Below are 11,402 nucleotides of genomic sequence, written 5' to 3'. Positions count from 1 at the left end.
AGCAAGGACTGGGAGGACGGGTCCGAGCCCTGGGGGTGGAAAACGCTTCTCCCGGTTGTTAGTGCAAATAAGTGAGGTTCTACTGTTAGTACAACAGATTCAAGGTTAAAAGCGGATGCGATGTATTCGTTTACTCACTGAAACTATCAAAATTAAAAGTCATAAAGCAACACATCTAAAGAAAATTACGGGCACTCCTTTAGGTATTATGTTTCCTAAACCAATAAGCAAAAAAAAAAAGAAAAAGAAAAAAATGGGATGCACCAGGAACTCTTAGTTATTATATACTAACCAGACTGTGCATGGCACATTTTATTTCTATAAAACTATTAAAACTATTACAAAATATTCAAAAATACATTTTAGTAAATTTACAGCAGTTATTTCTCAATTTATTAATGCAAAACATCCTTTTCTCCCCTCTGTACAAACTACCATCTCCATCGTCACAGAATTGCCGCCATGTGCGTTTTTTAAAAAATATTATTTTCTAATAAATTTTTTGAAGTTAAAAATAACAAAGTTTCTTACGGTTTTTGCAAATAAAAAGTTTGTGTAACAGTCTTGACTTCCATGAACGTGGCCAAATGGTGTCTTTACAAAGCAAAATATTTAAGAGACATGGAAAACAATACAGGAAATGACGTTACATTTGAAACTATTTAAATTAAAATAATATATTCTCATATTTTACACTATTTCAAAAAACGAAATGTGATTCAGTTAAGTATTGATCTCTCAAAAAAATCTAATTTACAATTCTGTGTATAAAAATATAATTTACGGACCCCCATGAAGTTTGTCTTTTTTGTTTGTTTGTTTTTTAGACTTGCTGAAATGAAGGAGCAATGTAATGGAGAGATGGGAAAGTACAGAATTTTGCTTTCTGAAAGTCAGGACACACGTGACATGTAGAAAAATAGACTCTGCGCAGTTTTGCTTGGCCTCACAAAATAATTTTTTTTCCCCTGTGAGTACAGTTCACATGATAATAAATTATCAAAGAAACTATTTAAGGCTCTTGAAGGTCCGGTTCATATCATTTAAAACATCTATTCAAAATACCAAAGAAATAAATATCCAGGAGAGGAGGAAAAAAAAAATAATAAAACAACGAACAAAATGACAAAACAAAGGAACAAATAAAAATATATATATATTTATAAACTAAACAGAACAGAACTTCCTGGGGTCTTTGTCTCCCTTAAAGTCTACTTTGGACTGTCCTACTTTATTATTATTATTTTATTATTATTATCTTTAAGTCTCAATCCGCGCTCTCTCTCTCTCTCTCTCTCTCTTTCTCTTTTTTTTTTTTTAAATAGGGTTTTTGTTTTGTTTCTGCGTTGCCGTTTCCGTTTCTCCTTTGGGGGGTCCCCGCGGCGGCGGGGCGGCGGGGCGGCGGGCGCTCCTCTCAGCTGGCCGGCACCGCCATGCCCAGCGGGTGCAGGGAGTCACTATCCAGCACCCAGCTGCCGATGCGGTAGAGGAGGCGCGAGTACCAGTGGAGGCCGGCGGCGGGCTCGGGCGGCGCGGGCACGCCACCGCCACCGCCGCCGCCGCCGCCGCCGGGGCCGAGCGCGGCCAGCAGCCCGTGCGCCAGGCGGAAAGGGGCGAAGGCCCAGTGCGCCCAGCCGTGCTCCTCGATGACGGCGTAGCAGGAGGCCAGCACGCGGTCGATGAGGATGGTGCCCTGGGCGGTGAGCGGGGCGTACGCCCCCGAGGCCTCCTCCTGCAGCCACACGCGGTGCACGGCCGCCGGCAGCAGCTGCCGCCCGCCCTCGCCCAGCACGTAGACCCGCTGGCCCGGCCGCACGCGGCTGGCGAAGAGCGCCCGGCTCCGGGCCGCCTCCGCCTGCGACTGGTTGTGCTGGGGGGCCACGAAGAGCAGGTGGGCGGCCGTGAGCAGCAGCCGGGCCCGGGGCTGCCGCGTCTCGATGGCGTAGAAGAGCTTGGGCGAGCCGTCCTCGCGGTCCAGGAAGGCGAGGAAGTCGCTGTAGAGCAGCCGGCCCTGCGCGTCGGCTGCCAGCACGCGGTCCCCGGGGCTCAGGTCCTTCACCAGCTTGGTGCCGCCTTGCTCCAGGTGCACCGTGGCCGAGCCGGGGAAGCAGCCCCCCGATTTGGCCGCCACCGAGTTCTCTGTGCAAGGAGAGAGGCACACGGGGGTTAGCGCCGGGCTGCCCGCCTGGCCCAGGCGCGGGCCGCTTCCCGGGCTGTCCCTACCCGCGGGAGAGGCACGGGTGGCCGAGGGAGAGAGCTTCTCCTTGCCTGTCCTCCAGCCTCGGCTAGGGGTGCACTCTGCTCTTACTGAACCGGCGCAGGGAAGGACCTGGCCTGCCCTCCCTGCCAACGCGCTGCAACGTCTGGGCTGCTTAACCCCCTTTGGGTGAGGAGTTGCATCAGTTGAATTACGGCTGCAGTCTGCTTAAGGAAACTGGCCAAGCTGTTTCAGCTATTCCAGAGCTAAAAAGGCTATTCCAGAATAATTCATTTCTTGGATCCTATTTGCTCTGCATCTGACACATGGTGCCAGATTAATTCATAGACTTTCAGAGCAGAACAATTTTGCTGGAACAAGGTTTCTCTTCCTCTCGGATAGCAACTGTGCCAGCAGCAATTCTGGAATTGCACATTCTGATCAACAGCCCTACGCAACCCTGGCAAAAGGAGGGTATCTCCTCAGGACAGAAAACACCAAAGGGCAGGAGAGAGAGAGAGAGACTTCGCACCAAGACGCAGGCTCACTTGCACGCTATCCCCTTGGAAGCCATCAGCAAGAAACACCAGATTTCCTGAGTTCCCATCCAGCAACCTGCGTGCTCCTCCAACCCATGCTGTGTTCCCTTTTCCCACAAAAGCATCTCCCACACTTCTCCCACCCAGGTAGGAGCAGGTGCCTCTGCTCCCTGCCCTCTGTCCCAGGGCATCCTCATGCCTGCATCAGAGCTGAGCATCCTTCCTTTATGCACAGGTGCGCGGCTGCTGGAGCTCCTCAGGCTTCGGATACTAAATACCGTAGGCCCTGCAGGCTTACAAGGCCTGCCAGGAGGAACAGTAGTAAGTTTAAACAAAGCAGAAATAGCCACAGGACTTCGGCAATCTAAAGCCTCTCTTGCACATTCTCTAAAAAAATGTGGCCAGTTCGCGTACGTTATAGTTAGAAAGAACCATTGCCATTTCCTAGACTGGTCTCTGACTTACCCTAGTGACTCCTGCTTATTCCTAAAAACTCTCTTTTGCTGCCTGTTGGATTATAGCCCACGGAATTTCACGGCAACAAGGGTCTTCGTTACAGTTACTAGCATTCCTGATCCCTCCCTGGCCTTCACTTGGTCTCTCCCCATTACTCAGCATGCCAGTTTAGGGCCCTAGCAATTTATCTCCTCAAGGCAGTCGGATTTTGTATTTTGCCTCTGTGGCTGGTACTGAAGCTATTATGATTTAAATAAACACGGAGGGTCTCCTAATGACTTTCTCAGGAAGGACAGGAAGGGCGAAAATTAGAATGTTATTGATTTGCTAACGACTTTATCACTTCTGCAGAAATGAAACAGCAAGATCTCCCAGGCCTCTTCAGGGAGGACATGGCAACAAACAAGCTATGTGCTTTATGTGGAGCCCTTCGCTAGCAAACTACACCTTAGTACGAGCCCGAAGTAAAGGTCTGGCTTGAGCTTTGTTTGCATATTCAGGGGCTTGATGAATAGATCTAGTAGTGTAGCAGCTCTACAAACATGCCAGTGAATTGGCAGAGGTGTGAAAATCTGCTTCTTTGAGCAGTGCTTGTTTGGGTTCTCTAATTAAAATCCAATAAAGGATCAGCATTGTCATTCTGATTCATGTAATAAATGCAGACACTCTTGGAAGAGAGGACACTTCCATTTTTTTCCCAGCTTCTTCGCCCCCCTTTTCTCCCCCTCCCTATTTGTTCAGGTGCAGAAACCCTATGTGCCAATTCACACACATACTCTCCAAAAAACCCAGGACCTTCCAAGCACTATTTGCACAGCAGAGCCACTTTTCCAAGGCACTCAAGATGTGTATTTGAATTTTAAATGTAGAAGCTTGCTCTAAATACTTGCTGTAGCGCATTATCAATGTCCCTTTTACCACCCCTGCCTCTCCCTCCTCTGTCCCGATGACAATAATTCAGGCCTTGGGGGAACTCTTCTTTGCATTCCAGTCTCCGGGATCATACTTTTTGCAAATAGAGATCTAGATAAAGAATCTTCCTGCCTGGAATTATAGGGTTTAATCTTCTCATAAGATGCTCTGTCATGAAACGAGGTTTGGCCAATTTGAAATCAGGCTGAGCCGGGGGAATTCGAGCCTGCTCTCTTGAAACCCACCTAGTACAGTCACACGACCCTGCCTGACATGCACTACATATTACCCCCAAAGTCCGTGTGTGCGGAATTTCAATGAGTAGATTGGAATTATTCCTCTCCTATGCAATATACATGGAGCTGGATTATGTTGTTCGCCCGCAATAAGGTTATTGTGCATCACAATCAGACACCTTGAGCTAAAGCCTGTCTTTGCTATTGAAAGGGCCATTTCGGATCACTACAAGTCCGAGAGCTTTGCAGAGCCTCCTTTGGGTTAGAAAGGACGGGGGAGATTAACAAAAGCAGTATCGGGGTCTAAGGATAGAGCCGGCATGGGCCAGGAGAGGTGCCGCTTTGGATGAGCCCTGGGAAGCTCCAGGCTAGACCCGAGGAAGGGGGGGGGGGAGGGGATTGTGCCCCTGTTGCAGACGGGCAGGGCGAGGCTCTGGCGCGGGTTTCACTGGTGTGGGGCTCCTGGTTTCGAGGTAAACGGATATATTTAGAGAGAGCCCATTATTTTCTTTTGCAGCCAAGTGTTTCTTGACACTTTTAGCGCGCTGCTTGGCTAAAAGATGCTATTAAAATAGGGGTTAGCTGCCATGCAGCAAACACGCGGGAGGTGGGGAAGCCTGGATGGCACTCGCCAACTCGTTTTGCTTAAAAAAAAAAAAAAAAAAGGCATCAAGTTGTGCGGGGAAAATGAACTCTGCGAGTCGGCGATTTCTTGCGAGCGAGCTGTTCCCGGGTTGAGACAGCGTGTGGCGTTGTAAGCACAGGGGAGGGGAGGGGAAAAAATTATATATCTATCTACATCTGGGAATTTCCTAGCGGCTGCCGAGGGAGGCAGGGGACCACGTTATTTATTTATTTCCCCGGCCGGCTCTCACTCCTAGATTAGCAATCGCGAGTAAGGCGTGCAGCCAAAGGGGCGGCTGGAGCCGGACACTAGTATTTGTGTTGAACACGCTCTTTGGATGGAGAAAGCAGAAAATCCCACGGTGGGAGGAGACGGGTGTGTGGCTGCCGCGCAGCGCTCGTGGGAAGGCTGGGCAAACAAACAAGCGAAATAAAACGCTGTCAAAAAGTGCTGCAGCTGGCCGGGCCCTTTCTTTTCTTTTCTTTTCTCCTTTTTTTCCCCCTCTTTTTTCTTTCCCTGTCCTTCCGTTCGCCGCGGTCCCCAGGAGGCGGCGGGGAGGCAGGGCGCGCCCCGACGGGGCGGGCAGGGCCGGGGGCGGCAGCGGGGAGCGGGGCCGGGCCGGGGGGGGGGGCGGGGGGGCGGGCTCCCTTACCTGCTTTCACCGAGCAGTGGATGTGGGCCTTGGACTCGTAGTAAACCCAGTCGAAGCCGGCCTCGACGGCGAGGCGGGCCAGCATGCCGTACTTGCTGCGGTCGCGGTCCGACGTGGTGATGTCCACGGCGCGGCCCTCGTAGTGCAGCGACTCCTCGGAGTGGTGGCCGTCCTCGTCCCAGCCCTCGGTCACCCGCAGCTTCACCCCCGGCCACTGGTTCATCACTGAGATCGCCAGCGCGTTGAGCTTGTCCTTGCAGCGCTGCAGGGACACGCGGGGAAAGGGCGTCGCGGGGGGGCTGCGGCGGCCGCCGGGTCCCCCCCTCAGACCCCCGGCACCCCGCTCCCGCCGGGGACCCCAGTACTGAGGCCGCATCCTGCCCTCCCGCCCCCCAGCGCCGCCGGGGGACCCTCCCCCCCCCCCCCCCCCCCGCGGCGCTGAGCATCTTCTCCCACGTGTCTGCGGAGGGAAGGGGAGGCAGGTGAGGAGGAGGAGGGTGAAACGGGGGGGGAGGGGGCGAAACACCGCAAATACCCCCTGGAGTGGAGCCGCCCCCGCCGCAGGCACCTGCCTGAGGGGCAGCCCCCCCCCCCCCAATAGCCAGCTGTGGGGTGGCAGTGTGCAGTCCCGGAGCAAATTCCTGCCGCTAAGCGCCCTGTCCCCATCGCGGGGGAGCGGAGCGGAGTTTCTGCCGAGAGCAAACACTCGCCACGTATCCCCGCGTCGCCGCTGCTCCCGGAATGCCTCTCCGCGCCTTGGCAGCTTAATTCCGTGTTGAAAGGGGTCTCAATACATGTTAACAGCCTTTATGTGCTGGCGGGAGGGGTGGCTTTTTTTTAAATTTTTTTTCCTCCTCCTTGGCGGATCACTCATTATAGCCCTCAAAGCAGCAGGAGCGAGGAGCGTTCATCCCGCTTTAAACATACGTACACGCTCCCGTCTACAAAGCAGAGCAAATCCATACCATAATATAGCTCTTAGTGGGAAGATGAAAAGCAAGGGAGGACCAAGGAGCGACGTTAAGCAGCGCGGGGATACTATGCGGGCTTTGAGTCTCTTTGTAGGGAGTGAAACGTTTCCAGCTCCATGGAGAAGCACTACAGGGTTTTCCTTCTCCTTTCTCTAACCACCGGCCTGTTCCTCAGCTTTCCTTAGAGCTGAAATGTGCCTTGCACCACCGTGCTGTCTGTTGGGTGAGAAGCTTTTGGAGGGTCTGGGCAAATTAAGGATGCAAGTGTGTGTGTGTGGGGGGGGGGGGAAGCTGGGGCAGAAAAGCGGGGAGGCTGGAGCCTCGGCGAGTGAAGAGCTCTAAAGAAAATCCAGAAACTTTGGGGCGATTCGTATCTTAGCACAGGGAGAGAAGAGATCAGCTCTGCTTAGGGACACACCAGTTGTAGGGGGAAAAGGATCCACCACTCACAGCCATCCAGAAATAGGAAATCAGCACCTAATGCATTGCAAAGCGTTTGTCTGGAGGTATAGAGTTAGAAAAATACACGTTCCCAACTTTTTCCCCACCTCTTCTGAGAGGAAAATTACTCACAAATATACACGATACAGCTCATTTGATGCAGCTAAAAATATCAGTGTAGAGTAAAGCCACAGCAAGGTGCTGTAAGCTGCTATTCCCTAACCTTTGCTGGTCTCTGACTAGGATGTTTGGCCTTCTGCAGGACAAGTCTCCCCAACATATTGCCTTTATGTAAAACAACACACCACAAAGGCCCTTTTCACAGCTCCCAGAAAGGCAAAACCCGTCCATTATTCCTACTACTTTTAGGGACGTGACAAGGTTGCTCAACAACAAAGTTCTCGTGCACGCACAACAGCCATAAAAAAGCAATTCCATCAATACATATTAAGATATGAGATATAAAAGGCAATCGTCAGGTCACTTTGGACTCTATGGCCTACAGCCTGACGCGGCTTCAGCACTTTATGGAAAGAGCTGGATGTTTGGTTTTCGGAACCAAAGTTCCCGGCAGAAAAGCTGAACGGCATAAGGAAGTTGAGCCTGTATAATTTTTCCCCCGCACGTAAATAAGGATGTACATGCTCTTCCACTGCTTTACAGGGGTAAAGGGGCGAAGCAGCAAACGCCTTGGCTGCTGATAAGGGGAAAGCCCTGCGCTCCGCCGCGATTTCCAGCGCTGCCGCTTCGCAACGGGGGAAAGAAATCGCAGCGGGGAGGGCGCGGGCGGCGGGGAGAGGAGCGCGGAGGGGCCGCGGCGGCGGCTCCTTCCCCCGCAGACCCCAGCCAAAGCCCGTCTGGCGAGAGAAAGGAGGAGAAACGACCTGCTAAAGGACTTTCCTCCCTTTTATACCGGCTGAGCGGGATTGTCAGAGTCAAAAGCCGTGAAGCCCAGACTATTTATTAATTCATTGGGTCGTGTGCCACAAATCAAGCCCAATTCTGTTCAGCCACCGTGAAGCTCAGCAGGGCTGCCTCCACTAACGCTTTGTGTGGAGGCAAAGTTGTTCAACAAGCCCTCTCCTGCCAGCTCCTAATCTCTTCACAAATGAATTGCTTGAAGGAAACACTTAACAGGTACCTGTCAGTGTAAACAACCTGGTGGGCTTCCTAAAAGCCAAGCTGATCTCTAAATTCCTCACATCACGCACCGGTTGTGTGCCTGCATTACACGAGACTGCTATTTTATTCCATACAAATTCCAGCTTTATCATACTGCCCTGGCCTCCTTATCTCTGCCCCAGATCCAGCCAATGGCCGGGGTGGGGGGGAGGAAGGGGGAGCCCTCAGCAAACTGCTGTTGTCACCTGCAAAGTTGAGAACCTGACTTACCGAGCTCTGTTTGCGTTTTTTCCCCCTCTTAAGTTAATATTAACTAGCGGCTAATGCATTCGGCAACTATTCTGCGAGTTTAACAATTCTCTTGAGGGAAGATCTCTCCATGGTTGAAGGGCTCGGGAAGCGGGCGGTTAAAGGCCGGGATTCAGCCGGGCCCGGGGGAGGAGGGAGAGGAAGGCGGCGCGGGAGGCGCTGCCCGCCCGACGGCACCTCGGGGCGCTGCGGGTCGGGCCGGGGCGGCCCCTGCGCGCCCCGCTGCGCGCCCCGCTGCGCGCCCCGGGGCTGCCGACCCCGGGCTCGGGCCCCGACCTTGCCCCCCCCTTCCCGCCTGGGGTCCCCGGCGGCGCTGCGGCCCCCCGCCCGCCGCCGCCCCCTGCGCCTCGCCCTTTGTGTCCGAGGGACGGCGATAGGCGCTGCGGGAAAAAGTATTTGTTTTCGTTCCGTTCGTCTGAGGGAAGTTGACAGAAGGTCAGAAGTTCACACGCTGCCAGCTAATGCGGCCAGCGCGCCGCGCCGCGCAAAGGCGCTCTGCTCCGCGCCGCGCAGCGCAGCGCCCCGCGGGGCCGCCGCGCTCCCACCTTGCGCCGCCCGCCGCGGCCCGGCGGCCCCTTCTCCCCGCGCCGCGCCGCGCCGCGCCGCGCTCGCGCCCGCGCCCGCGGGGCCGTCCGCGCACACGCGGGGCCGCGCGCCCCGGTGCGCACCCGGCGCTCCGCACGCCGGCGCGCGGAGGGATGCGCCTGCCCTCGCGGCGGCGGCGGCGGCGGCGGCGGCGTTTGCCGGCCTGGAAAGGATACGGGCTGCAATCCGAGCCGTTTGCGATCGATACCCGCGAGGAGTAAGTGGAGCTGAAAATGCGAGCGGCGTCTGCCCCTGAGCCGCGCAGCGCGGGCGGAGGAGCGCGGGGCCCCCGCGGGGCCGGGGCCGGGGCCGGGGCCGGGGCCGCCCGTCGCGCCCCGCGCCCCGCGCCCCGCGCCCCGCGCCCCGCGCCCGGCCGGGCAGCAGCGGCAGCGGCGGCGGCGGCGGCGGCGGCTCCGTGGCAGAGGCGCGCCGCGCCGCGCCGCTCCTAGGTACGCGGCGATTTAAGGTGGTCGGAGGAGATGGTGGCGGCGCCGCGTCCCTCGCCCCGCGAGACCCGGCAAACGTGCGGAAAAGCAGGCCGAAGGAGCGGGGAGAGTTTGGGAAATTCCCCCCCCGTCCCCACTCCCCGCCTAGTCCTTCCAGGCGAGTTCTCTCCTAGCATTGAAGGTGGGGCTTAAATGTATTAATATTAAAAAACCGCTGTTGACCTATATTTGGAGGAAACCCATTTCCACTGTCTAGATTGCATGTAGTTTCAGAAACTCCGGGATTGGCAGAGCAATTGACTTCACCGAGCTCTCTGGTGAGCATGAATAATAATTATGAGGTGACTCTTTGAGAGGTTCTTTTTTTTTCATAAAATGGTTCCGCAATCTGATTCCACCCGAGATCCAATATTTACCCAGTTGTAAACCTTGTGCCATCAGATTTTTTAAAACAGAAGGTGATGCAATGCTGATAAGTTGCAAGTCCCTCCCATATGGAAGTACCAGAGCACTGGTGGCGAGCATCCTTAAAGAAATATCAATATATTTACGCTCTGATGGGCACAATTGCAAATGATGGTATTGCAATACGAGCTATATAATACGGAATCAGGAGAGGAATGGTCGATCCGGCTTCAGCTGCCTTTTGTGAGTGCACGATTGCATGCCTACTAAATTTAGAATATTATCGCAAGGAAAAAAATAATGAAGGATAAAATGAAATGCAACAAAAAAGAAATGGAATAAAATAAAATATAAAGTCAGCAGTTGTATCAACCGAGGACCACGCTTGTAATAACGAGTGAGTGGCCTGGCGGTCACCATACACTTGGGGTCCTCTGAGCTGTATGCAATTCGTTTGATCAAAGTGCATCCTTGGGGACAAATGCAAACAGCAATCTCTAACCAAGTTACAGGGAACGCCATGGCACGGTTATGACTGTAAGTATTACACAGATCCCCCACCAAATATATAGATAGCTCCAGCTACAGCCCCTGCGAACTTGTCTGGATAGATGGTATTTACATTCAATGGGGGAATCTAGCCGAGTTTTGGGGGCAGGAGGAGGAGGGGGAGAGGGAAAGGGGGGTCTTTCAAAAATACTAAGACAGATGCGTCCTTTAGGATTGCTCAGAGAGGTTAACAAACACAAATACAGGTATCTCTGTGGCTCTACCTGAGTCATCAGTCTGTCAGCTCCCGTGTTCTCTTCATCCTTAAAAATAATGTCAGGGTTGTAATTTGGGGTTAGTTCTTTAAATCTCTCGGAGTTTCTTGTGATCTTCCCTTCATATCTTCCACTGGCCCCTAGGGTCTTCTCTGCCACATTGGGAATAAACTGCTTATAGGCTAAAGGGGTCAGCTTTTTGGGGTGCCTCCTTTTTCCAATGCCCCTGCCTGGTCCACAAGTCAGCCCAGAGGAGACTAAAAGAGCGCAGATGAAGCCCACCAAGAGAATTCTTGTCAACAGCAGCATTTCGTCCATTGAATCCAATTACTTCAAAGCTCTCTGTGCCTATCCCTGGCTGTCTCTCTAGAGCTCTCTCGCCTCCTATGTCCTTGTCTGCTTTCTGAATCGTGTGCTATCCACCGATCCCTATCAAGACAGGTGCTGGAATGGCAGCCTTTAGGTCGCTGATAACGGAACACATCGGAGTTTGGTCGGGAGACAGCAATCGAGAGACAAAAAAGGGTCTGATTTTAATGGTAGCAAAGCAAGACGCTTGTGAGAGGAGTCTGCCTTTAGTTCTATATTATAGCTGCCAGGGCCGAGTCCTGATTGGCCAAGGCGAGACAAGCTTGTCTTCTGATGTTTTAACCCTCAAAAAGGCAACAAATTCTTGAAAGATTTTTTTTTCCTTTTACCTGAAGGGCTTGGAGCTGAAAGGGGTGGAGATTGCGCTTTCTTG

At 53.3% G+C, this 11,402-nt stretch overlaps 1 protein-coding gene across 1 annotated transcript; it reads right to left on the bottom strand.

The window, feature by feature from the left end:
* Positions 1-277: 277 nt before the first annotated feature.
* Positions 278-11,202, bottom strand: SHH (sonic hedgehog signaling molecule). The gene is made up of 3 exons (XM_067291946.1): positions 10,670-11,202; positions 5,618-5,879; positions 278-2,139 (listed from the first exon to the last, which is right to left on the bottom strand). Exons 1-3 carry the CDS (start codon positions 10,976-10,978, stop codon positions 1,415-1,417), a joined length of 1,296 nt encoding a protein of 431 aa, XP_067148047.1. The 5' UTR covers positions 10,979-11,202; the 3' UTR covers positions 278-1,414.
* Positions 11,203-11,402: the final 200 nt, after the last annotated feature.

The sequence above is a fragment of the Apteryx mantelli genome, chromosome 2, assembly GCF_036417845.1.
Source record: "Apteryx mantelli isolate bAptMan1 chromosome 2, bAptMan1.hap1, whole genome shotgun sequence".
Lineage (NCBI taxonomy): Eukaryota > Metazoa > Chordata > Aves > Apterygiformes > Apterygidae > Apteryx > Apteryx mantelli.
This window is presented reverse-complemented; position numbering and strand designations above follow the sequence as displayed.

Coding starts and splice junctions, on each gene's coding strand:
- SHH (XM_067291946.1), bottom strand. CDS start 10,978: ATGGACGAAATGCTGCTGTTGACAAGAATTCTCTTGGTGGGCTTCATC. Junction 5,880..10,669: donor CTGACAGACTGATGACTCAG/GTAGAGCCACAG, acceptor GTGTCCCTGCAG/CGCTGCAAGGACAAGCTCAA. Junction 2,140..5,617: donor CCACTGCTCGGTGAAAGCAG/GTAAGGGAGCCC, acceptor CTCCTTGCACAG/AGAACTCGGTGGCGGCCAAA.